The 26129-nt window shown below is 28.8% G+C and overlaps 2 protein-coding genes across 2 annotated transcripts; both read right to left on the bottom strand.

Moving 5' to 3' along the window:
* Window positions 1–4194: 4194 nt before the first annotated feature.
* Window positions 4195–8317, bottom strand: LOC114379598 (probable terpene synthase 11). The gene is made up of 7 exons (XM_028338284.1): window positions 8095–8317; window positions 6857–7118; window positions 6125–6497; window positions 5326–5544; window positions 5108–5246; window positions 4766–5014; window positions 4195–4572 (listed from the first exon to the last, which is right to left on the bottom strand). The coding sequence occupies exons 1-7, from the start codon at window positions 8263–8265 to the stop codon at window positions 4279–4281; spliced, it is 1707 nt and encodes a 568-aa protein (XP_028194085.1). The 5' UTR covers window positions 8266–8317; the 3' UTR covers window positions 4195–4278.
* A 10786-nt stretch (window positions 8318–19103) lies between these two features.
* Window positions 19104–21194, bottom strand: LOC114379258 (scarecrow-like protein 32). The gene has a single exon (XM_028337885.1). The coding sequence runs from the start codon at window positions 20904–20906 to the stop codon at window positions 19524–19526; it is 1383 nt and encodes a 460-aa protein (XP_028193686.1). The 5' UTR covers window positions 20907–21194; the 3' UTR covers window positions 19104–19523.
* Between the last annotated feature and the right edge of the window lie 4935 nt (window positions 21195–26129).

Below are 26129 nucleotides of genomic sequence, written 5' to 3'. Positions count from 1 at the left end.
TTTTAAAATATAATATATAAGATTAAATTCTATTTTACATAAATTAGAATGTGTATATTTATATAAATTTTATTTTTATATTATATATTACATTTATTTTTAAAATAATACTTGTGATTTAGTAAAAATATTTTTTTATCTATATTAAAATATTCACGTTATTTATTGTAATATAGATAAAAAAATATTGTCAATAAACCACATACATAAATATTTTCAAAAATAAAAAATATAATCATTTTATTTAATTACATATCTTTACTATATAATTTAATTCATTACAAAAATTAAGTATCTATTAAATAAAGTTAAATATTAATAAAAAAATATTATTATAATAAATAATAATAATTTTGAACTTTTTTTACATAAAATTTATTTCAATACTATATTTTGCATCAAATATTGAAATGAGCATGTGGATGTAGTGGTAAAGGAGTATGTCATTTTCTTTAAGAATCATGGTTCTAATCTTTTCTCAAATTTTTTTAAAGTTCTTATTTGTTAAAAAAAATATTGATCAACTTTTTAGTCTAATTTCAGTCAACATTGGTATGGTAAGTTTCTTTCTAGAAGATGACAATTTTTTTTCATCATGTTGTGTCCATCATATTGGTCAACTTGGAGGGCCTCTGAAGCAACTAGATAACATGATAAGCAACTAAAGGTTAGCTTTTCTTATGCTTTTACGATTTCCTCAAGTTGTATTCTCATTTCATTTCTTAATGAATATGTTAAATTGGTATGAAAAACTATTTGAATCAATCTTTTTTTCCAATAGTGTCATTACAATTAACTAAAAACTATCTCTCTCCATCAATTTATCCTTTATTTTTATATATTTAATTTGTTTAACTAATTATATCATTTCAATTTAAAAATAACTTTAAATTAAATTACTGAAAAGTAAATCAAACAAGAAAAAGAATTGAACATGAACTAATTAATGATAGAAAAGATGAGAAAATCCAATATTATTCTAAAACAAAATTTAAAAGATAAGAATGTTGGAAACTTAGCCAACAAGAGCTATTCTTTGATGTAATGTTAATGATTTTTCTCTATTTATAATTATTTCAATTTACACATGTATCTACTATTATACTCTAACTTTGGTTCACCGCATGAAAGAGTCCAATTTATCTATTTTCACTCTGAAATCCCTTTTCAGAGCTAAAATAGTAAATTACATTGAGAATAAAGATGTATAAGAGGTCAAACAAATATCAATCTATCCCTAGTGATCACTTTATTTAAGTATCATTTCCCAATTCTTAGAAAATGACGTTTTCCAATGTTACCCCTAAAACTTACAATGCAAATAGGTGATCAAACCATAAGCAATAATATTAAGCACAGGAAAAGATAATATAAATATAATATTCATAAATGGACATAAAGAGAAATTACATCAATATTCATAAATGAACATAAAGAGAAATTACATCAAGAGTAGTTGATTGTCAAGTTCCCAATAAAGGGAGTTTAGCCTCTCATTGTCATGGAGACTTTACAATTGTAAGAGGGAAATATTTAGTAAAGGAGGAAAAGATAAGAAAGAGAATGAAGGGAAAGAATGACTCCCAATATTTGTTTCTCCTTCTTCTAACATTTGTCTTCCATAAGGAATTATATTATTTTGGAATTTCTGTGTGTCTTTATCTTCTTCTCTCTTCTTCTTTTATAGGTGCAAATTAGTGGATATCTGTTTGCTTTCCTTAATTAGTCTTGTTTTTCTTAATTAACTTATGTTCCTTAATTAGTCTCATTTTCTTAATTAGTCTTCTTTCCTTGATCAACCATGATTTCCTCAATTAGTCTTCTTTCCTTTATTAGTCCTGCTTTTCTCAATTAGCTTGTTTGCTTTAATTAGCTTTCTTTCCTTAATTAGCTTTATTTTACTAAGTATCATAAATTCATCACTTTTAATATTCTCTTTACAAAAACTTAAATGATGTTAATTTAACAATTATTTAAAAAGAAAAAAAGAAAAAATTTATTTAAAATAATTTTATATTTCTTTATCTTTATATAAATAAATTATCTCATATCTTTTATTTTAAGGAACTTCTTATAATAAGATAAATATAATTCACAATTAATCACATTACTAATCACAATAACTAATCACATCCTTTTTATATATACCAATTATAAAATAATACTCTTTTTTTATATATATACTAATTATATTCTTGGTGCTATCAAAAGAATATAATAATATTTCATTAAAATATTTATTTGATTAAATTAAATTCTCTAATTTAATTATCAAATAAATTATTTTCTTTTACAAAAATGGAAACACTCGTTAGGTTCAATATTAAACCAATAGTAAACTAATCATAATCAATTTATTAATTAAGGTAGGCCTGTAACAACACTCTTAGCGTTCAGATAGAATGAAGTAACATCTTTTACCTTCAAGAACCACTAGAAGAATAATGTAATATTTTGTTTCATCATTTATAGTTCAAAGTTAACTCTAGAGTATAATATTATTGTCAAACTCTAATAAGTTAACACATTATATTTAATCAATGTCATTTCTTAAGTCATTCAATTGTTCTGATCAATGTCTTAATTCTATCATGGAGTTCAAACTCATTACCTAAAGTTGTCCTTCTTGATTAATAATTAATTCTACAAGTATTTAATCATATGCAATATTCATTCAATTAGTATCCTAAGACATTTGGTGTCCGAAATTAAAATATAACAAATAACTTGTTAATCATTATGATAATTTTATGTCAAAGAAAACTACCATATTTCTTTTTGAGAACTTCCTATTGATAAATTAAAGTAACATTAATCATTAGGAATTCTCACTTTGAGTCAATTTAATGATGATATTCACATATATATTATCTATATATGCAATTTAATAAATGAGATTTATTAATCTTTTATCCAATAAAGACCATTACATATATATTGATCTATTTAAATTATTAATATCTTATTCACAATAATCTACGATAAAAAACATTTAGATTAAAATTATAGAAAACTTGTTTCTTATTATCATAATTTTTATCATGATAACAAATCTCTAATTTTAATCGAGGAGTTATCAAATTCTTTACTAAAATTGATAACATGATTAATTAAATCTTAAACATATATATTTATTTTCAATAGAGTTTCAAGGACTTGACACTTGTGATAAGAGTTAGAGGATTGTTGGACACTTAGGGATCAGATTTTGTTGACTGTTGAGAGGATTCGGGACTTGGAAAGTCTGTACTTTGTGCATTTCATCACAAGCACCTTATGATAAAATAAGCAAGGATAAGATAAAAGGTGAGGGCATGACAAGGATTGATTTGGCCAAACCTTCAACCAAATTGTTAAGAATTTTAAGATGCTTGATAATTAATAGGTATTGGTTAAGGAATAATCGCTGGCAACTTTGCAAACCGAAGATCTGGACTTCGTGGTAGGCCTGAATTGTCAATTAGTTCTTGAGAGATCATTATTATCAAATGAAATTGCTCATTAGTTATATGATACTCCCAAAAGCAGGTTAATTATTGAAGAATGGGAGACAGACTCTTTGCTAACATGTGTGGTATAACACTCATCAATTGTGAATCAACTTTAACTTAATGTGATTCTTGAAATTTTACTTAGATAACATTAGAAATTCGGAAATTAAGATGTTCGGTCTACTATTTCTGCCAATGTTAGACCTCCACAGAGGTGCAGCAGGACTAATATGAATGCTAAATTGGCTGGTATAGCCCAAAATTGATTTTTTTTTTTTTTTTTTTACTTCACTGTTCTATTGTTTGCCCTTCAAAACATTTTGTCAATGTATATATCATTTTCTTTTTAAAAAAGAAGGTTTACGAAGAGAGAAGTCTATCTCAAAATAATTTTATTTCCTTTCTTTTAAATGAATTAATACCTTTTTATCTCTAAATATTTGTTCAAAGTTTCTTTGTTTTCTAATTTCAGTTAAGAGTTTAATTTATATACATTATCGAAATAAAATATTTTTTCACATGTAGCCAATAAAAATTTACCTTATCAACAGATCATATAATGAATAGAATGACTAGATAAAAGGGTCAAATCTAGTTAGATGTGTATGTAAATGTATTTTACACTTATATTGTATATAAATTAAATTTTTTTCTACTCAATTGTTTTCATTGATGTTTTTCAGTGAATGAAGGGAGTCAACCATCAGCAAAGAAAAATGTTTAAAAATTATAAATATGAATCATGTAACACATAATTGACAATTAATCAATCGATATCACTTTCATCTCAATAGTTGGAAGAAGGTGTCAAGATCAATGTTTTCACATAATCATCAACTGTAAATGTGTTTTGATCATCTCCATGTTGATAAATAACCTGAGCAGTTCTAGCCATGTTAAGAGAAGCCTTCATAACCGACGAAGGCAGAGCGGTTGTGGTCATAGCAAGACCATTTAGCTCTGGCCACAAGTTTTGTATTAGTTGCCTTATATGTTTCCTGGCAACATTTTCATCTGAAAGATTATTCTCCGTCATGAGACACTGTATGCTGCAAGCATTGTCTCCTCTTTCTTGTTCCTCCTGGACATGAAACATCAACAAATTATCGTCACAATGTCCATTTTTTTGTTCTAATATATTATTAATCTAATTAAATATTTTTAGCAAAATGGCAATTAGGATATTTAGGAATTATGATACTTTTGTATCAGGTTAATTAAATGTATATCAGTTACTAACTAGGGAAAAGATGTGTATCTAAATGTATCAATACCCTTGAGGTTCCCAAGTCGTCCCAAAGCCTAAGAATTTCCCCAGAGCAAGAGAAAAGCCTTGGGTATGGCTTCATAATGGAAATGGTTTCCTTTGATAGGGAATCCCCAATGAGAAAAGTTGCATGCACCAAGGCCATGTATGATCCTGAAGAAATCACCCCATTATCCAAATATTCCTTAAAAGTTGGGATGTATCCGTTGTTGAACCATTTGGCTTCTTTTAGAAAAGCTTCAAATATGTCTATCCACTGCACCAATTAAGCACCAATCTCGCATTAACATCCTAATCTTGCCTATAGTTACATACATATTTCCATTTGAAAGAATATTTAAAATCTTACTGTTCTTTTCAAGCAAGCAACAACGGTTTGTCCGTGCTCTTTTTGAATTTTATATGCAATTTCATGGGTGGTGTTAAATAATGCCATATAGCATATCTTCATATATTCAGGCAATTGCTCCATCGCATCAAGATCCCACCTATAAATAAAAAGAAGTGTCATATTTGATTATTATTTTGGCTAATTGAGTTTAATTCACACAAATTCTAGATGCAAACCTTTTGATTGCCTCGGTAAAAAGAACAAGTTCTTCTAATGTGCCATAAGTGTCGAAAATATCATCCATAACTAGCAAAATGCATATGGTTTTTGTAAGTTCAATGCGACAATTTGAATAGCGTGGTTCTGGAAAAGTCCCCACTGTCCATAGGAAGCACTCTGCTGGTCTATCTCTGGCAAAGCCAAGTCTTTCAACAAGTCCCAAGTTTTTCCACCACCTAATCAGATCATAGTAACAATTATATGATGCGTATTCAAACCACATTTTCTTTTTAGATAATAATAATGGATTAAAAATGGTAAGAATCAAAGTCAAAAAACATAATTTGAAAAATTAAGTGCCAATTGACCAGATATTTGGACAAACAATGGGATTAACTTTAGACCCAATAAATTAAGTTGTCCAAAGATTATTGGATGGGGTTAGGTTATTATAAATATATGATATTTTCTTATTTTTGTATTTTCCTTTAATTTTCCAAACATTAGATGATGACACTTGTAGGATTATCATTCAATTCATTAGGTTTGTTATTTAATGTAGGATTTCAATATATTAAGGAATCAATGAAAGTTATGATTGTTTATATTTATCTTCTCTTTAACTTTTAATGGTAATTTTCTCTAGTTTTACTGTAGCCTAGTTATAACTATCTAGCTAACAACATAGCACTATATATTAACATACAATCTTTATTTGAATTCCTCCAATACACCTTCATTCTCATTTTCATTCAAACTAACAACACCCTTTAGTTTAGTTATTTACTATGGTCATCATGTGGAGCTTAAAATTACCTGGAGATTTCTGCTAATTCTTTTTGGTGCATTGATTGAACCATGGCAAAGTCTAACTTTGCCAATTCCATAAGAGCAGGTATTTGGTTAGTTGCTTGGCTATATTTTTCCATGTAGTTCCTGGCTTCTAACCTACCCATTCTTAGGTGCCTTGGAAGTGTTAAGGCTTTGGCAACAAGCTTTCGTAGTTCAGGACTTAGGTGTGGGAGTGACTGGTGTAGATGAGCCTTGGAGAAGTCCATGGCCTGTTGTAATACTTCTTCACCTTTTGCACCTAAATATGATGCCTCGTATAGACTTAACATACCCCAAATGTCATTGGTGATTGATTCCTTGAAAGTCCCACTCTTGTCCAAAAATTTCTTGAAAACATCTGGACCAATTAATCAACAACATACATTTAATCAAATTAGTTGGTATGTGTAACAACATTAGGCAACTACCTTACAGAGGCTAAATGAGAATAAAAGTTCATAGGAAATAGGCTTGTGAATAAAATTTTATAATATATATTTAATATTTGAACAATACCATCATTCATTCATCAGTTAGAAATACAACAAATGAATTTAAAATCTCGTGTTTTAAAAGGACAAACAAGTTCGCTAATGTAAATAATGGTGAATCATGCTACAATTAATTTTTTTGTCTTATTGTCCTTTTATTTTGGAGAGAAAATAAGAAACAATCAATATTCAACACAATTTTCATTTAAATTACAAATAAGTTTACCAGAACAACTAGGCCAGCCATTATGTCTTTGTAGGCGAAATTGAAGGGCTGTGCCAAAGAGGTCTTGAGTGACATCCCAATCTCCTACCTTTCCAAGTTGTACGTTGATCTCTTCTTTGAAATGATGCTCAATTCCTAACCTTTGGATGGTGTCAATCATCTTCAATATTTTGATTGGATCACTTGAGTTTAGCAACGCCATTTGGCTGTTTCTTTTAACTTGCTCAAAATTGTTTGTCCGAAGATCAATTTGACTGGGCACCTACTACCATCAACATGAGAAAATCCAGTAAAGGGGAAATGGTGAAAATTATGAAAGTGTATCATCACTCTTATGCTTATTCCTAGTTACTTTTATGGAAGACTTTTCTCATAATTTTTTCCAGTATCAAACAATCCTATTCATACAAATATAAAGGAAGAAAAAAATTAAGAACTCAATTTTCATATATTATTAGTGTAATGGTTTTTATATTTATAATAAATTAGAAATCATCCTAGATATGATTTTTAAAGTCAACATTCTTACTATAGATGACAACTTTATAATTACATACAATATAAGAAATCTTTAATTTATAAGTAGATTTTGATTAAATTCAATAGTTAAAAATAATGTATCCTTAAAGTTGACATCAATAAATTACAGCGGTCTTCAGTATAATGGATTATGATGGGAAGATGGAAAACACAATTATCAAAATCTCTCCTTTTGTTTGGTTTGTCGAATAAAATGAAAGAATGAAAGATAAATGGCAGGGATCATATTAAAATTTCATCCATCCAAAATTAGGTTGAAAAGTGAAAGCGTGAGATAATGAGTATTGTTTTGTTGTAAGACCATATTCATCTTATTTTCTCATACTTCTTTATATATATTTCTTGTACTTTTTAGTTTTTATACAACATTTTACTTCTTTTTTATCATCTTTCTTACCAAAAACCATACATATTATCTCACTTTCTATTTTTTTCTTCTAAACCGAACATACCATTGAAGTAATCCTACACTTCAACCGTGGCTTTGCATGATGAAAACTCCTTGGATCGGGGCCACATAATGTATTTTTTAAGTTATCAGAAAGTTGTAAAGCTAAAAGAATAAAGCAAATTTCTGTTTTTATGAGAATATGGGAGCTTAAATTAACGCCCCCAGACAAAAACAACTACAAAGACATCTATATATAGAAAACATTGTTCATGGTTTAGAAAGAGAAGAAAAATGCAAACAAAAGTACCTTGTTGTCATTGAAAGCAACGCACTTGATGGACAAGTTATTATGAATCGTCCCTCGTTTAGATGTCTGTAACGATAGGTTCCATGGTTGATAAATGGATGGGCATGAAGCAAGTGAGCTTGTAAACGATGAAACTCTAAGTCCTGTAACAGCCATTACATGTGCAGACATTGAATTGAAGACTACTATATATTGTGAAGAGTCATAGGTTTCTTGATGGACTCGCTCAAATACCTTGGCTGCGCTTATATAGACGGTTCTGCCATATCAAATTGACTTTTCTACATTTTACTACTAATACTATCTATAAAGCTAACATACCATTAATTGTGGGTTTGGGCCTCCGGTAACGCAAAATAAATACATGCCGTTCAATATTCCGTTTGACCAATGATGCTACGTACATTGTATTAATGGTTATTTACTCAATAGTTCATACCACGTGCCACGTACACTTCCCTTATTTATTCATATTCCTTCTTCTTTTTTACCACACTTATTCACATTCATATGACTTGAGTTATGATTGCTGAATTCATTTTTATATTATTGTTTATTCCAGTTTTCCATTAATTATAATTTTATCTATTTTTCTTTAAAATTACATATAAAGAGATGTTTTCTTTCATACAAGAAGTTGAAAAATAAAAAATTAACTGAAAACTTATAAATTAGTTGATTTAATTGAAATATGTTTGATAAAGTTAACTAAATGAGGTAAAAAGATATAATTAATATTTTTACATTTTGATTTTATTTCTAGTAACTTATCATCTTAAAAAGTACGATAATAATTTTTAAAATTGTGTTAAAAAATGGTAAAAAAATTTGTGATTTTATTGATATTGTTTAAATTTAAAATTTTTATTTGTGTGACCGTATGATTAAAAATGATGTAACGATGACAATTGATGCATTGACTATTGTGTGTTGTGTGTGCATAAAATTAAATACAAGGATTTTTCTGACAGCAACAAAAGGATAAGAGGGTTTTTAAATTTAAATAAAATGAAAGAATAAAATGGATTTTCAAATAAAATGGTACGAATAAAATTAAAAAGAAAAAAAATTAATAACTTATTAGCTAACTTATTTTCATAAATTATTTCAAATAACTTATGAAAGTAAAATACTAAAATAAACTCGTGTACTAAATAGGTTTGTTTTGATTAAAATAATTTATAAACTAGTTAAAGAAACTTAAAAGTTGGTATAAAAAGCCTTATCCGGTCTATTCTTCATCAAATGAAAAGAAAGTTTCAGTTTCAACTCATTTTTCAATATAATCATATCAATAAATTAATTGAAATACTATCAAACAATCATTCTTATTATAAAAAATATAAATAATTATTCTTATTGGAAAAAATCATTAACTCTTACATTGGTTAGATGAAGTTCGAGTCGATATGCCCACAATTCATTCAATTTACCTTCCTGATTTGTACAAATATATATGTTTTCTTATTTGTGTAATGACAAAGAAAAGCACCGGAATAGTTTTGGTAATTAACTTATGGTCAAGCTTTTTTTTAACCGAAAATATTGTTTGGTCAAAAGTCAATGACTAATACTCTAAGATATTAATATTTAAGAAAATTAAATTTCCTATAAATATTTTTTATGCACATGAACTTAAAATTAAACTCGTGATGACATACAAAATTAACCAAAAAAGTTATCTATAAATCATATCATTATATTATTTTGGTACTTTTCTTACAGAAAACATACCATGCTGATACTTATAGTCAAGTATTTGACAAGTTATATTATAAAAAAATCTTTAAATTGATTTACTTTTATATTTCAAAACAAATAATTTAAAATAAAAATAAAATACGTTACCTATTATCTAAATACATTTAATAACTGTATTGATTGTCTACTTGTTGTCCTCGTTAAATAATTGTCCATTTTTCCCAAAAAGGGAGCTTACTTGACAAAAGAGGAGGGTATTGGGATATAAGAAACTAGAAAGATGGATAATAAAGTACATATTTATAAGAGTTAAAAGTGTAAGTACTCAAGAGTTTTAATATTATTGTTGATTATAAATCATCACGTTTGTTGATTTTTAAAAGTGTACGTACTTAAGAGTTTTAATTTTTAAATTTAAATCTGATTTTCAGTGTTATAATTTTTTTTGGTTAAATAAAATTTAAGCGGTGAAGATGATGCTCCAATTTCAAGAAAAAAAATTGGACTAAAAAAATATTTATAAAAATACTTACATTTATCTTAAATTAAAGAAATAAATGAATATTTTTGTAGCTCAAATCTTTCAAATGTAAAACCTTGTCTTAATCAATTCGACTAACTTTTTAAAATTTTCCAATATAATTTATTATGTTTTATTTACGCGTCAAATGCAGCCGTACTGTTAATTTACTAACTATACAAGTTGACATGACCAAGTGAAAATTAATTTAAATGCTAGTTTCAAAAAAATCATCTACTGTTGTTGTTCAACTTTGTGTCTCTTTCACGACTAAGTTAACTTTTATGATTTATTAAGTGACATCAAATTCTTGATTATATTTTTAAGACAAATGGAAGAAAAATGACAATTTTTAATATATAAACATAGTATAATTTCATCTTATTTTAAAAAGAATTTACTTATAAATTCATTTAACTAAAAATAAAATTATGTAATTTAAAGGATGAAATTTAAAATAATTGGAAAAAAAATTGGATGAATCGTTTGTCGACCATGAAAACTTGAGGTTGAGGATGGGCAGGGTTCGTTCTAAAGTCTACATAGTCAGCTTATTAAGAAAAGGAAATCAACAACTTTCCTATGCTAAGTAAAGAAGTACTGCGTCAATTTGGACTGCTATATGAAGTTCAAATATAAACCGCACTAATTAAGTGCAGTTCATGCAGATTAAATCCAAATCCATCGCGCCGCCGGTCATATATAGATATTTTAAAAATTGTTGAACAAAACCACTAGTATTAAATTTGAGCTAAAATATAATTTTTGATTTTTTAACTTTTTTAATTTTAAATTAAAAAAATCTGTTTTGATTTTTTATAGTGTCTTTTTAGATTAAATTAGTTTTTCTGTTAATTTTTATATTAACGTTATTAATCTTGAGTGTCGTGATATATCTCACATGCATGTTACTAAGTTGATCATATTAGAGTGATAATGTAATAAGAAAATTAATTTGGTCGAACAAGATGTGATATTTATTTTTGGAAATAAATTAGATGTTTATTTTTTGTAAATACGCGTAGAAAAATGTAATATATAATGGTAGTATTATTATCCCGTAAAACCTGACCGTTGAAAAGATGTTTGGAAATAAAATTAGGTAAACCGTAAAGAGAAAACATAGCAGCAGCAATGACATCTGAGCAAATGGATACAACCGTGCTGAGATTTTTGGTCAGTCTAGAACAGCTCTGAATGTCGTATTATTATTATTATATATTCCATGAAAGCATAATAATATCGTATACGATGAGCCAGCTGGGCACAGTCTTATTCTTATATCCGATGAATCAGGGCATCATTATTCTTGGGCATCATTAATTATATAATGCATTCCTGGGCATCATTATCATATCCCATGAACCCACTTTGCTTTGTCACGTATTTGTGATGTGACACTATCTAGACAAGTGTAACGAACTAAGGAGCTCAAATATTAACTTAAAAAATATGGTATTATATTAGTAATAAATTTAATAAAGACTAGAATCTTATGTAACGTTGAAGTCAAGAATAATTTCGTTAAACAGGATATCCGAATGCTCTCCTTGGTCGAGAACCTACCATCCAACCACTACTACAAAAATAACTTTTTACTACACATATTTTACGACGGTTGCATAAGAATCGCCTTAAAAATGATACGATGACATTTTTGTAATTATTATAAGGGCAAGAATATTTTACGACACACATTTTAAGACGGTTATTAAAAATCACCTTAGAATGTTATATGTAATTAAATTTACTATGCGTTTTAATAAAAAACCATCGTAATTCAGAAAAAAAAAAAAAAAAAAAAAAAAAAGCAAAACGCGTCCTCCCACCTTCTCCTTTCGCGAACCCTAGTTCTTCAACCTTCCTCCCTGCTGACCTCCACTCAGCTGACCCTCTCACTCTCACGCTCTCATACTCTCACTCTCATACTTCCACTCAGCGGACCCCGATGTGATTCCGGCGTTGGTGGAAATGGTGAAAGAAGAAACAACTTTTGGAAAAAACAATTTCGTGGTTGCAATCTTCGGACTTCTCTTGCGTCGGAAAAACCACGTGATTGTGTTATCGACGGGTGCGGTTTCTGTTCTTGTTAATACGTTAGCTTCTCCGGGTAATGCTAATCTTGTAACTGATTCCTTGGACATTCTAGTGGCATTGGTGGAGAGTGTGGAAGGGGCTTATGCACTGTTACGAGTTGAGGCGTTGCCTTTGGTGGCTAAGATTTTGCAATCTGCTACTTCGCGCTCAGGGGAGGAGTAATGTGCGTCCATTTTGCTGGCTCTGTGTGTTAATGTTGGCGTGGAAGTTTCCAGTGTTCTGGCCAAGGAGACTTCGATTATGTCTTCGCTGTATTCGCTTTTGACGGATGGTACTCTTCACGCGGCCAAGAAAGCACGTGCACTCATCAATGTTATACTTAAGTTCAACGAGAAGAGATTTTCTGGAACCGTGGGTTCCTCTGTCTCGTGACAAAGGTTGGTTAACTTGAACTAGGTAGTGTTTATTTATAAAGGTGAGTAACTGAGCATGCATCAACCATGAACCATTATCCCCTGTTGTGTTGAACCTCTTGCAAGTATAATATAGAACTTAGAATCAAATGATTGAGGCAAAGATTGAGAAAAAAAGGAACCTTCTTAGTATAATATAGCTCATTGAATCTCGCTGTGCTCGAAAATCATGAACATCACCAGGTTTGCTTCTGATTTCAATTTTAGATTTAATTTTGAATTGAAATCATTCTTTATCGTATAGTGAAGCTTAAGTGCATTTATCTTATTATCGTTTTTTTTCCCAATTGGATTGATTGTTAACTTGTTGGCAAGTGTACCAAATCGTCACAAGTAGTAAAGTTCTCGGAAGTCCGAGTGTCGAATCCACAGGGACTTAAGAATTTAAAATAAAAGATAAAGAAAGATAGAAGATAAGGTAAATAAAAGATAAGATATTTAAAGATAAAATTAGAAGATAAAAGAAAAGAAAAGATATTTAAAGATAAAATTAGAAGATAGAATATTTAAATCGATTCACGCATTCATTTCTTATCCCTAATTAGGCTTTACCCTCTCCCAAGTGGCCTAAAGACTAACAGAAAACAAAGTCCGAGATGCAGAATAAGCAAGAAAGAAAAGCAGATAAAAGAACTGGAAGAAAAACTCTCTAAAAGATAACCCGATAATTTCCTCCTTTTAGTGTTCTCTTAAGCGTTACCCTCTCCCGAGTGGCCTAACCCTTAAAACAGATGCAAGTATTCATTCCTTACCCTTAATTAGGCTTTACCCTCTCCCGAGTGGACTAAACCCTAACAGAAAGCAAGTTCAGAGATACAGGATGTAAAAAGAAAGAACGATAAATAAATAAAGAACCTGGAGGAAATTCCTCTTTTTATTGATAACTCTTAAAATGCTCTATACATCATTGGCTTTTTAAGCCCGTCAGGCCCTAGTTAGGGGATTAGCCACTCATGATCATGAGGGCTTTACAACGAGAAGTGGGTGAAAGAAAGAAAATGAGTAAATGAAACCCCTAAGAGAGGGGGTTCTGTGGTGGTGTTTTTCCTAGATTGACCCTTTTATTTATAGGTGCAAACTTGGGCTTGGGCCTTCGTAGTCTCGCTGAGCGCGAAACCTCTCGCTCAGCGCGTGTCTTGCGCTTAGCGCCTTGCTGGACTTGGGCTTCTTCTGATTTACTTCTTTTTTTCTTTATTTTTGCCCCTTTTTGCTTGTTGTACCTCCCTTTTTCACATCTGCAATCAAAATTCGAAATTAATTAAATCTTTCCAAATTAAAGCATAAATAACTGCTAAATAATTAATTCTAAGTTGATTTTAGACCGATTTTCCACTATTAATTCACTATTATTTAACAGTTATCATTGATTAATGTGTTAATGATTGTTTAGGTAATTAGGAATCATATACAATATGGATAGGTGGAGCTTAGATTTGAGGAATGAGGTGTGTGATTAGCAGCGAAGTGTTGAAGGGGATAATCTCTGATGTGAAGGAGGAGAGGGATTTGTGTGGTGAGAGTAAGAGGAAGGTTGATGGAGTGTCAAGGAGCAAATGTGAGGTGGTAGAGGTTCAGAATGGTGAGAAGGAGAAGGAGAAAGGTGGTGAAGGGGTGCAGCATGGCAAAAGGAGAAGATCAAAGGTGAATCTAAGGCTGAGCAATCCGCCAAAGGCCGCCATGGCTCACTACAGTGTGTGGGGAAGCACTCGGTGGCTGGATTCTGCGAAAGGCCGACAACTTTGAAAAAATTGATAAGGTGGGTGGATTTGTTTCTAATTTGGGTGTGTGCATTGCATTGTGTTTGAAATGGAAAAGCATTTCACAATCTTGGATCATCCCATCCTTAGTTTTCTATAGGATCATTAGCTTCATATGTGACTAGCATATCTCGTGCACTTCACCACCTAGTATTGCCAAAGTAATTACGAAATTTATGTCCTTTTACTTTCTTTACCTCTTTGTTATTCTTTCAATTAATTAACAACCAAAATGAGCATGATCTTCATTGTGTGCCTGTATCTGAGCATTTGATCTCTATTTTATATATTAGTCTAATAGTTTCTTGATATTTATAATTCCTTAATTTGGATGTATCTAATTTTCATGTAGGTATGCAACTTTAAACCTAGATGAGGTGCAAGGGTTGCATGAAGTTAATGTAGAGGTTACCTCATATTTTAATGGTCAATTACACAGAAGTAGAATTTGGATTGGGTTAGTTTGGCTTTCTTTGACGGTTTAATTACTGGAAATATGCATATTAAATAGATGTCAAATAATTTGTAATGGCAGACAAAAGAGTTAATGAAAGATGTCTTGTTTCTTATTTAAAATCTACTGATTTTCATTTATTCTATACTTACTCTTGGTGTGTGCGTGGTAGTGTTGTTTTTGCCATTGAGTCACTCTGATTTCCAGCCATGAGATGATATATGATACCTAAATGATTTTGAAAGGTTAGTGAATTGATATATGTAATGATTGGTTTATTTTTCTACATGTTAAGGTTGATTGCTTTGACCTAGCTTGTTTTGAACTTCACTTTGTCCACTTTTTTGTATTGTTTCATGCATGGAGTTTTTAAAGTATGACTTGTCATCAAACCCATAATTATATTTTAATGTTTGATAATTTTAGTACGTATTAAGTTGGATATCAATTTTAGTACCTAGATATCAATTTTAATGTCTGATAATTTGTCACTTTCGATATCTTTTCTAAGACGGTTATTACGAAATAACTGTCTTTGAAAGGTTTTTACTTTGACATTCAAAGACGGTTATTACGAAATAATCGTCTTTGAAAGTTTTTTCTTTTTGACATTTAAAGACGGTTATTACGAAATAACCGTCTTTAAAAAGTTTCTTCGTTTGACATTCAAAAACAGTTATTTCATAATAATCATCTTTAAAAGGTTTCTGATTTTCACATTCAAAGACAGTTATTGCGAAATAACCGTCTTTAAAAGATTTTTTCTTTTGACATTCAATGACGGAAATAATCGTCTTTGAAAGGTTTTTGATTTTCACATTCAAAGACAGTTATTACGAAATAACCGTCTTTGAATGTAAATGCTGACACAGCATACAAAGACGATTATTAATTAATAACCGTCTTTGAAAGATTTATACATTCAAAGATGGTTATTATAATAACCGTTGTAAAAACTAATTTTGTTTTAACGACATTTTAAACAACGGCGATTAATAACCGTCGTTAAATGCACTTATTAACTGTCGTAAAAAACTCTTTTTTTAGTAGTGAACAAAACAAGATCTCGGATACTCAATCTAATTGAATACTTGGATACCCTAAAAATGGTACAAATTATATAAAAAGGAGGAGATGAATCTTGATCTTTTGTCAGGATGAGCACTCTGACAAATTAAATTTAAAAGTCTCTCTCTTTAGTGTCTTAAATTTTTGTCTTTTTTTGGTAAAAAAAATGTCACAAATTCTACATTTCCAACGTTAAAAATCAGTTTAAAGAGACAGAAAAAAACATTTTGCAAACTTAAGAACTAAAAAAACATTTTAATTTGAAAGACTAAAAAAGATACATCTCTAAATTTAAGAAATTAAAAATATATTTAAATCTTAAAAATATGCTAATATAAGAATGTATCAAAGAGGTATTGTTATGTTTCTTTTAACCTATTAGGTGTTATGAGTACTTGGGTGGACATTGGACAACATAAATTAATAGAGATAATCATAAAACGATTCAATCCAACATGGACTGAAAAACATTTCAAAAAACTGAAAACTAACTAAATCAAAAATTGAACCAAAATTTTTATTGGATCAGATTGTATTTTTAATTTGATTTTAGAAACTGATTTAAATTGAATTTATACATATGTATACTCATTTTTATTTTTCTTTCTTATATATTTATAAAATTATCATATAACTTATATCTATTTATGAAAAATATATTTAATAAAGATATTTTTTCTACTTATATGAGTTAAGATAGTAAGTATTTTATTATTAGTCATATAATAATATAAATAAAATATTTGATATTTAAATTATTATTTTTATTATATTTATTATATATTTTATCTTTTATTAATTATTTAAAAAAATTAAAAGTAGGATTAAAATAAAAAATTGATTCAATTTAAACCGATTTAAATTAAATCTGATGGAATTAAAAATGTGAATTAAACATTTACAAAACCGAAATAATTGATCGGATGAATTTTTTCATCAAAACCGATTCAATTCAATCCGCTGAAACTCCTATAATTAGTACCACTCGTCCACTTGTTTAAATATTGGCCGGTCCGTGTTTATAAGTTATTGGCTTAGTAATTTGGCTTTTTGTTGAGCTATGAGTTGTTAGAATAATTTATTGACGTCATTATTTTACTTGTATTTATATGAACAAAATAAAACATGTTAAGAAACATATTAACTTTACCTACTCTATTCACTCAATTTATATTATAATTTTAAAAATGATTGTAATTTAAAATTTTAAAAGAACAATTGTATATTTTTGTTTATTTTTATTATTATGATATAAATGAGAAGTATCCATTCTCGTTTCTTGATGACTAGGATAGGTTTTCATGCGTCTTTACTTTTGCTTGAGGCACACACATCGCTAAGCATTACAATGAGTATATGATTTTATTTTTTTAAAACATTGTTAAAGTTATGTACCATTTAACTTCTTTAATTTTAATAGTTAGAAAATAAATGTTAACTTAATCAGGATTAGGTGCTGATTTTTTGCAGATAATTTCTTTTAATAATGTGTGATTATACTTTTCCTTTTCTATTTCCTCATACGTACCTTGACAGTTTTTCTAGTTCTTATTGATATAATGATTGAACCATGTTGAAATCTAGCTTTGCCAAATATCGCCGTGCATCTAGTCTGTGAAAGCTTTGTTGAAAGGGAAGCCCCTCCAACACAAGCCTAACTCGGTCTGCCACTACAGTACTCTCTATCCCTTCCTTCATTAAGTTCACGACATGTGTTCTTGAAAATGTCTTATCCTCCTAAATAGGTTGATGGTTTTCTTCTCATGCGACTTTATCTCACACACTACATTTGTAGTGATGATGCCTCATAGAGACTTAATAATTCTTTCACATCGTTGCTAATTTCAGCCTTGAATTTTCCTTCTTCATCTTTGAAACTCTCAAACACTATCTGCAACTCAGATAAATGAAAGCTCTTAAGTATGAGTAATATTATTAAAGTTTCCTATTCTATGCACACTTAAAGACATGATAAGAAGATTTATATGGCCAACGCTCGTGTCATGCATGTCTTCTTCTGGATTTGTTTCGGTCTCATGACTCGTGCACTGCTTCAATTCTTAGTTTTATATTATTTCCTGTAGCCTACCATTTTGGCATTCTTCAATATAAGTCGATATGTGCGAGTGGTTAAGGAGACAGACTTTATGTATGTCATTTTAATTTATCGCTATTAACTATGTGTGTAGTTTATTGTTGAAGACTCCCAAATGAATGTTAAATAAAAAAATTTGAATTTTTATTTCTCATAATGTACATAAAAAATGTGTGTGTGATCCATGGAAGAGTATTTATCTGTTTAATCTAATACTAAACCAAACAAATCCTAATCAACCTTAGTGGATAACTGATTGAAACATTGACCTATTCCATGGAAGAGTATTTATCTGATCCGTTATAGTGAATTCATCAAGTCCTCTTACGTGGACATTTTTGATAATTTAAAAACAATGACACCGCAAGAACTGTATAGTGGGACCACCTTCAGTTATCCTCAAGTCGCTGGTTCGAATTCGGCAGGTCGGATTCGCTTTGTCGGATGGACCATGTTGTCCATTTTCCCTTCCCAGTTAAAATCAAATTTGATTGTCATTAAAAACACAAAACAAAAATCACAAGAGGTCCCATCTGGACCCCTAACTGCAATGGGTTGATCATCTGTGTACATGCTACAATTCATGAGTTATCATTATCACCTTCTACTCGAAAAGATAATTATTTGGCCCTAGCCTGTGTACATTTTCACATTGATGATGACTACTCATCAAAAAATTAAAGTTTTGGGTGGTCCTTTTATATGCATTTGGATACGTACTAAGAAATAATATTAGAAGTGCCTTAAAAAATTAAATTGCACGGTAGTATTTGAAAACCGCCCATTGAGGAAACATTAATATTTGAGCCAGTCATTAAATGTAAGAACCCACGAATATGATATTATGGTACGTTAACGTTATTGTCAGCCTTACCTTGTATGCATATGTTTTGAATACAAAGGATGCTAATAATTAATCTGAAAATTTTCATTATTAGAACTACTAGGTAATAATAAGAGAGAGATTTCCATACAACCTCTTATAAGTTATACCTAAAGCTCTGAGCAGAAACAAGTTAAAGCTGCATAAAAGAAACAAAAGAGACAAATTTGTCTCATACTAAAAGGACAGCGTACACATTTTTTTTTCTCCCTTTTGCCTTTCATGTGACCCAACTTTATAGAGCTCCATTACAAAGTTGTCAATAGTAATAATTCTCATAATGCAGCCGTTTTCTCTAGTTGTCTTTTGCAGATCAACTTCAAAACTTTCACAAAGAGATGAAATTCCTCTGCCTCTCCTCTTTGGACCACTGAATTAAGCAATTGCAATTTGCAACCCCATCCTCATGGTAGGTCCAAACTTGCCTCTCATGAAGTGTGTTTAAGACAGGCCTGCATCAATGCCGATATGATCCCTCATTTCACAAGGGACCCAAGCTGTCGCAAACACACAGCTGTTTCCTTTCCACGTGAGAACTAACATACCTTCTTCTCTTTTCATCCCCCACCCACTAGCATGCTCATCTAGCAAACCTTTTATTTCCCTAACAGTTTCATCACAAAATGGAACACTGAGGTAGCCCACATTTTTCATTCTTTGGGACATTTGCACCCCAGATTCCGACCTCTCTATTCTTTGGTGCCCTTCGTAGCTTATGATGTTCTCAATCTTCTGGCCTATGTCGGATTCAAACTCTGACCTCTGACAACTATCTTTGGGCAAAAAAGTCTCCAATGCATCAAAGGGTATCCACATATGGTTAAAACATGTGGTTATTCTTGATGTGAGACTTGATGCACTAAGATCACAATCTTCATCAACCAAGAGCACAATCCGGGGGTTAAGACCTTTGATTATATTCAAAAAAGCATCCCTAAGCGACAGACTTTGGCGGCTAATTCCCTTTCTATCATCAGACAAATAGCGTAGCCAATTTTGGCAGTTTATGACCAAAGCCTCATCTTCCCTAAGGTTTAGCATGGTAGGATTCAAGAGACTTAACATTGCTTCAAAGTGAAAATTAGTTGATTCATCACTCAATTCCGCTGTTGTTAATGGTCCTGTATTTCCTATAACATTGAATTCAAAAGGGACATCTCTGAACTTAGCAAAATTTCCTAAACGTAACCCAACTTCATGTATTGATATATTGACCAAGGGGGGTACATGTGGTCTACAAGATGGAACCGTGATTCTAAGTGAAGGGGGTCCTTCGGGCCTTTTTGCTAAAGCATCTATAAAAGTAGGCCATTGCATACAATGAGTTATGCTAAAATCTACAATATGCACCCTTTGGAACCCCGTTATTGCTTTGTAAATCTCATTGTTGGATGCACAATAACCAAACCTATGCCAAGGAATTAGATCCACATACCCGGCAAGCTCGGTGACGCTCATCAACCTCCTTTGAATGGTGTTGCTTCCTTTGAAACTCATGGCAGTGGGGCAAATTCTTGAAGCCCTGGAGATTAAGGCCCTTAGGAACCACGAGGTGAGCCTTTGGTTAGTGTCCCCCACAGGGGAAGCAACGTTGTTGAGCACCCACATGACTTGTTGAGCCAAGGTGACGTCATTGCTCTCCAAAGCACTGGCACAGTGGAGCAAGAGCTTCTCAATACATGCCCCATCGAGGCTTCCGAGGCACCCTTTGAGTGCTCCCGAGAGAGGGTTGTTGAAGAGAGTGGTGGTAGGGTTTTGAAAGGAAATGGACGTCGTGCCCTTTAGCTCGGCTTTCATGTGGCTTTGTGACGACGTGACGTGCATGGGAGTGTTGGAAGTAGTGAGAAATGAGAAACAACGGTGGAGAAGAAGTGGTTGAAGAGTAAGATATATGGTTTTATGGTATTTGCTTGATTAAGGTTCTGTGTAACTAGTGAGTTCAGGAATATTGAAAGGTAGAGAGGCAAAGCGGAAGGAATGGTTTGATAGCTACTTACTTTGTGTGAATCTTAACATATTTAGCGAAGGAAGGGCATGGCATCGAAGGGTTACATCAAGACATATATATAAAGCAGAGTCAGGTTAGTCTAGCAAAAAAAAATTAGTGCAAATTTGGTTCTCAAAAGGTGTAAAATTAGTTTGAAGTAAAAGTATTTATGTTAACAGATCAAAATCTTCTTTTTTTTTTATTTTGATTTTATTTTTATCCGCTAAATTTATATTGAAATGCATGTATAATATTATTAACTTCAAATTAAATATGCACTTAGTTTATGTACTTAGTTTCTGCAACATGACGAAGAAGGTTTGAATTCGGCTGAAAAATGTGTCTATATTTATTTTTTAACCATGTGATTAAGATCGTCTAAAAAAAGGCATATATCTAGAAAATTTTAAAAAAATAACATATAAAGTGTATAATTGTGTCTAGAACCTTGTTCTTAGCATACGCTGGATGAGTACAGCAACTGCAGATTTTAAAATCATTTAGCTGGTATAAACTAGTGGCATGATTGGTGAATTATGAAAGAAATCAGTGGCAAAAGTCACTTGAGGATTGGAGAGGTAGTCAAACTTTGGCTCTAGTAATAATATAAAGTTCACAGAAGAATTTTCAGCTACGTCTCTTATTCAGAATATATATTCTTGTATCTTTCGTTCTTCTTTTGGATATATATAGGAGAAGTAGTGCCGCAAGCATTAGTAGGTTTGGAGTGATCAGAGGATCGTGTAAACCTTATTTGGCTGCATCTTCATTTTATTTTAATTAGTTTTATTTGTTTTGTAGTAATGATTATGTTCATTATAACTAAAATAAAACAAGGGGTGACGAATAGGTTAAAAGGGGTGTACTAGCCGGCCCACTCTTGTCGAATTCGTTTTCATGGAATGGCTACTTTAAAGAAGAACCCAAATGTGTTTACTGCAACAAATCTGAATTTCCTTTTGCCTTCATTCCCTGACTCTTACATAATGCACATATTTAATACACTACGTGTATTAAACATAACTGAATTGTGCCATGAGATGCCAAAACTAAAGACAAACCAGAACTCTTACTATAAGGACATATTATTATTTCGGTCACTTTTATGTACCGTTCTTTCTCCGTTTTTCTTCCCCATCGATTCTGCTTCTCTTCTTTGAAGATATCCACTTGTAATAAGCAAACTAAGAACACTTAACTAGTTACGTACTTATTCCGGATTTTGTTCTCTTTGTATAATACAATGTTTGCAATCAGTCAGTTTTAGTATGCATGTCATAACGTTGAGATCAGTACGCCGCTTCATTATAGAGAGAGGATTGTGCTTGTCAAAAAGTTAGGTGTGATGAAACGCATTTAGAGGAAAAATTAAAAAGCTTAATATTTAAGTGGAGTTTTTTTTTGTAGACTTTATATTGAGTTTAGAAACAAGTTAACTAAATTAACTTTTAAAAAATAAGTTACAACACACTTTACTATTACTCCTTTTCACGTTTTGAACTAATCCCATGTGAGATAAAAGAAAAAAAACTTTTAAGCCAATTAATATATATATATATATATATTTAACTAAAAAATATAATCAAAACAAGTTATCTTTAAATACAATACATGAGCTTAATATTAATTCAAAAAATGAAATTATAAATACTAGAAATATTTTTTTATAAAATAAATTTAAATTTATAAAATATCATGAAAACATATTCATTTCTTTCATTTAATTTCAATTTTATTAATTATTTTAACATATTATTTTACCAAATGCATTATTATGATTCAATAAATTAACTTAACAAATTTCTGCTACTAATTATTAATTTTTATTTATCTATTAATTTTTCAACTTTCAACTAATTTTTCTAAACATGGCCTGATTGTTCAATATTTTAATTAAACCGGTCAATCCAATTTTTCGGTGATATTCATTACTTGTTCAATAATGTTTTTCATATTGGTGTTAGTTGGAGTAATCTACTATATTATACATATATAAATGTTTGATTTTACCGTATAATGTCATGTCATAATTTTATATTTATTTCATCTAAAATTATTAAATAATATTATTCAATTCAATTAATATATTTTAATGATTCTTATTTCATTAATTCATCATGATACTATTAAGTGAGATATTTCTTCTATTTGAAAATAATTATAATTTAAATGATATATGAGAATAAAATTAATAATTAAGAAATAATTTAAGGTTGATTTGATTCATTACATCTTAATTGGTTCTGAAAATTTCATATTACATTATATTCAATTGTATTATAATTATGGTAATTTTTTATTAATTATCATGATTTTTTATAATTTACATGTATAATTAATTTACCGATTATACATTCTTATATTTTCACATTTTTTAGATTTTACGGGTTCACCTATATATTATTTATCAATGTTTAATATAATTATTCTATTAGTATTTGATGTAATAAAATTCTATATTATTATTTAAAAGATTTGATACATTTTTTCTAGCACAGGTATATAATTATTTCCATATACAAAATTTTATAATTTGATACATTTCTGTAACACAGGTGTATAAGTATTTATTAATATTTAATATAATTTTTCTATTAGTATTTAATGTAATAAAATTCTATATTAATATTTAAAATTTTTGATTCATTTTTTCTACCACAGATATATAATTATTCCCGTATGCAAATCTTTTTAATTTGATACATTTTTTTAACTCAAGTATATAATTATTTTCAATATTTAATATTATTCTATTAGTATTTAATGTAAAAAAATTCTATATTTTTATTTTAAAAAATTGATACATTCTTTTAACACTGATATACAATTATTCCCTATAAAACATTTTCTAATTTTATACATTTTTTCTTCTGAAAATATATTTTTAAAATTTTAACAACTTTTATTTAAGAATTCTAAATAATATATTTTTATTTAAAAAATTAAATAAACATTAATTTTAATCAATTTAGAAATTATTAGTTATATTATTAATACTTAAATCAAACAAAAAATAAATTAAACTACATCATACCTACAATATATCTAAATGGTTGTATTATTTTTTTATTTCTAATAAATTGATCTTACAACTAATATGTTCATATATATATATATATATATATATATATATGATAACTTTAATATATTTAATTAATTAATTAAATTTAAAAGTATATTATAAAATAATATTCTATCACGTTGATGGATGTCACTTTTTTTATGAAGTTTAGTCACGGACAAAATCACTATATACTTTTTTTTAGAAGAAATAACAAAATTAAATTTTTTAAAAAATCAAAATAAAACATTTAAAACATTATCAAAATAAAAAAAAATTATATCTAAAACGACATCTCAATAATAATGATTTTTTAAAGCATGTGTACATAAAAATATATATTTAAATATTTATTAACATATCTACTAATATATATGTATAGGAAGACACTAAACTAGTTTAGTTTAATCGCGTGCTGCACCTTTGTACACAACACAAGTTTTAGCTCTTAGTTACACGGTACACCACAGAAAATAGAAAATTTCACATAGTTCAACAAAAAGAAATAAATTAAAACTCTGTCAAAATATAAAAAATCTGCTCGTAATTAACTAAATAATTATAGAGACATTTTTATTGTACATAATAAAAATAAAAATAAATAGCATACATGTTAATAGTGTAAAATATTTTTATAGGATTATCTAATCATAAACTAATATAAATAATAAGCTTTTTTATTTTTATAATAATTATGTAGAGATAAAATATTTTTATGAGAAAAAAAGTTATATACTAAAAATATAAAATAATTTTATATAATCATTTAATCACTAATCATTATCATGTCTTAGAAATATTTTACACATATAACTATTTAACTCTTTTTATTTACAATTATTTAACTATATAAATTAAAATAAATTTATTATATTATTTTAATAGATCAAATTAATATAAAAAATAAAAATCATAATAATAGGATAATAATAATATTTTAAAGAAATAATATTTATTAAAAATTAAATTAAAATAAAATTTGGATTTGAAAATAATAACATACTCATAAACTTTAAAATTTTATGTATTTTAATACACACACACATATATATATATATATATATATATATTATTAAATACATCTTAATTTTTATTATTGTTTAATTATACATAATGTTAAGATGAATATACTCTCTTTGGACTGAAATATAAAAAATAAAAAAAAAACTTATTCATGTAACTAAGAAAATAAGTTAACATATATTTTAATTTTGATAATCTCAATTAAAAAATTAATTCATTTTACGAAGTACCTTTACATTTAATTGCATATGACAAGAAAAAAAAAAGAAATTATCAAAAATAGAACTCTAATTAAATAAATTGTATTATGGAGGAGGTATTACATTAAAAGGTTAGGTTAATCAAGTCATATCACTCATACACACATTAGATCCGGACTAGATATATAATTATCAAAAAGTTGATGAATACTTTATATAATATTATGATGACCCAAAAACTAGTTCCAATTTATTCCTTACTTACCCTTAACGAACCATTTTTCTTTTGATTGAACGTTATTGTAAAAAAGGTTTTCCAATATCATTTATCCTTTATAATTTTTTTAAAAATTATTTTCAAAAATATTATCTTAGAAAAGTAGTTTGATTGAATAAAATAGGCTAAATTACATGTTTGATCTTTTATGTTTTAGTTTTTGTTCAGTTTGATCCTTTATATTTTAAAATCTTCAATTTAGTTATATATGTTAAATAAAATATAACTCGAAGAAAAAAAAAAGAAGAGAATACAAGAGTTTAGAGAGAACGAGAATTATGTATATTCTTTGCAAAAAGAGTAGCCTATTTATAGGAACAAAAATGATTAGGGAAGTTACAAAAGATAAATATAAATAAAGAAAGATTATAAAAAATAATGAAAGATATGAACAGTCACAAATAGATTATTCATAAGACTCTCCTTTGAATGTCAATTATCTAAGAATGTGTCTCGTTAAAACTTTATTAAAAAAAATCTTATGGGATACAAACCTAGT

This window comes from Glycine soja, chromosome 12, assembly GCF_004193775.1.
Source record: "Glycine soja cultivar W05 chromosome 12, ASM419377v2, whole genome shotgun sequence".
In the NCBI taxonomy this organism is placed as follows: Eukaryota; Viridiplantae; Streptophyta; class Magnoliopsida; order Fabales; family Fabaceae; genus Glycine; species Glycine soja.
Note: the sequence above shows the minus strand (reverse complement) of the source record. Positions and strands in the feature narration are given on the sequence as shown.

Excerpts from the sequence above, each read along its gene's own strand:
- LOC114379598 (XM_028338284.1), bottom strand. The coding sequence starts at position 8,265 with ATGTCTGCACATGTAATGGCTGTTACAGGACTTAGAGTTTCATCGTTT. Across the intron at positions 6,498-6,856 it reads TGGCTGGCCTAGTTGTTCTG|ATGTTTTCAAGAAATTTTTG; the intron begins GTAAACTTATTT and ends TAATTGGTCCAG. Across the intron at positions 5,545-6,124 it reads GAATTAGCAGAAATCTCCAG|GTGGTGGAAAAACTTGGGAC; the intron begins GTAATTTTAAGC and ends TGATCTGATTAG.
- LOC114379258 (XM_028337885.1), bottom strand. The coding sequence starts at position 20,906 with ATGCACGTCACGTCGTCACAAAGCCACATGAAAGCCGAGCTAAAGGGC.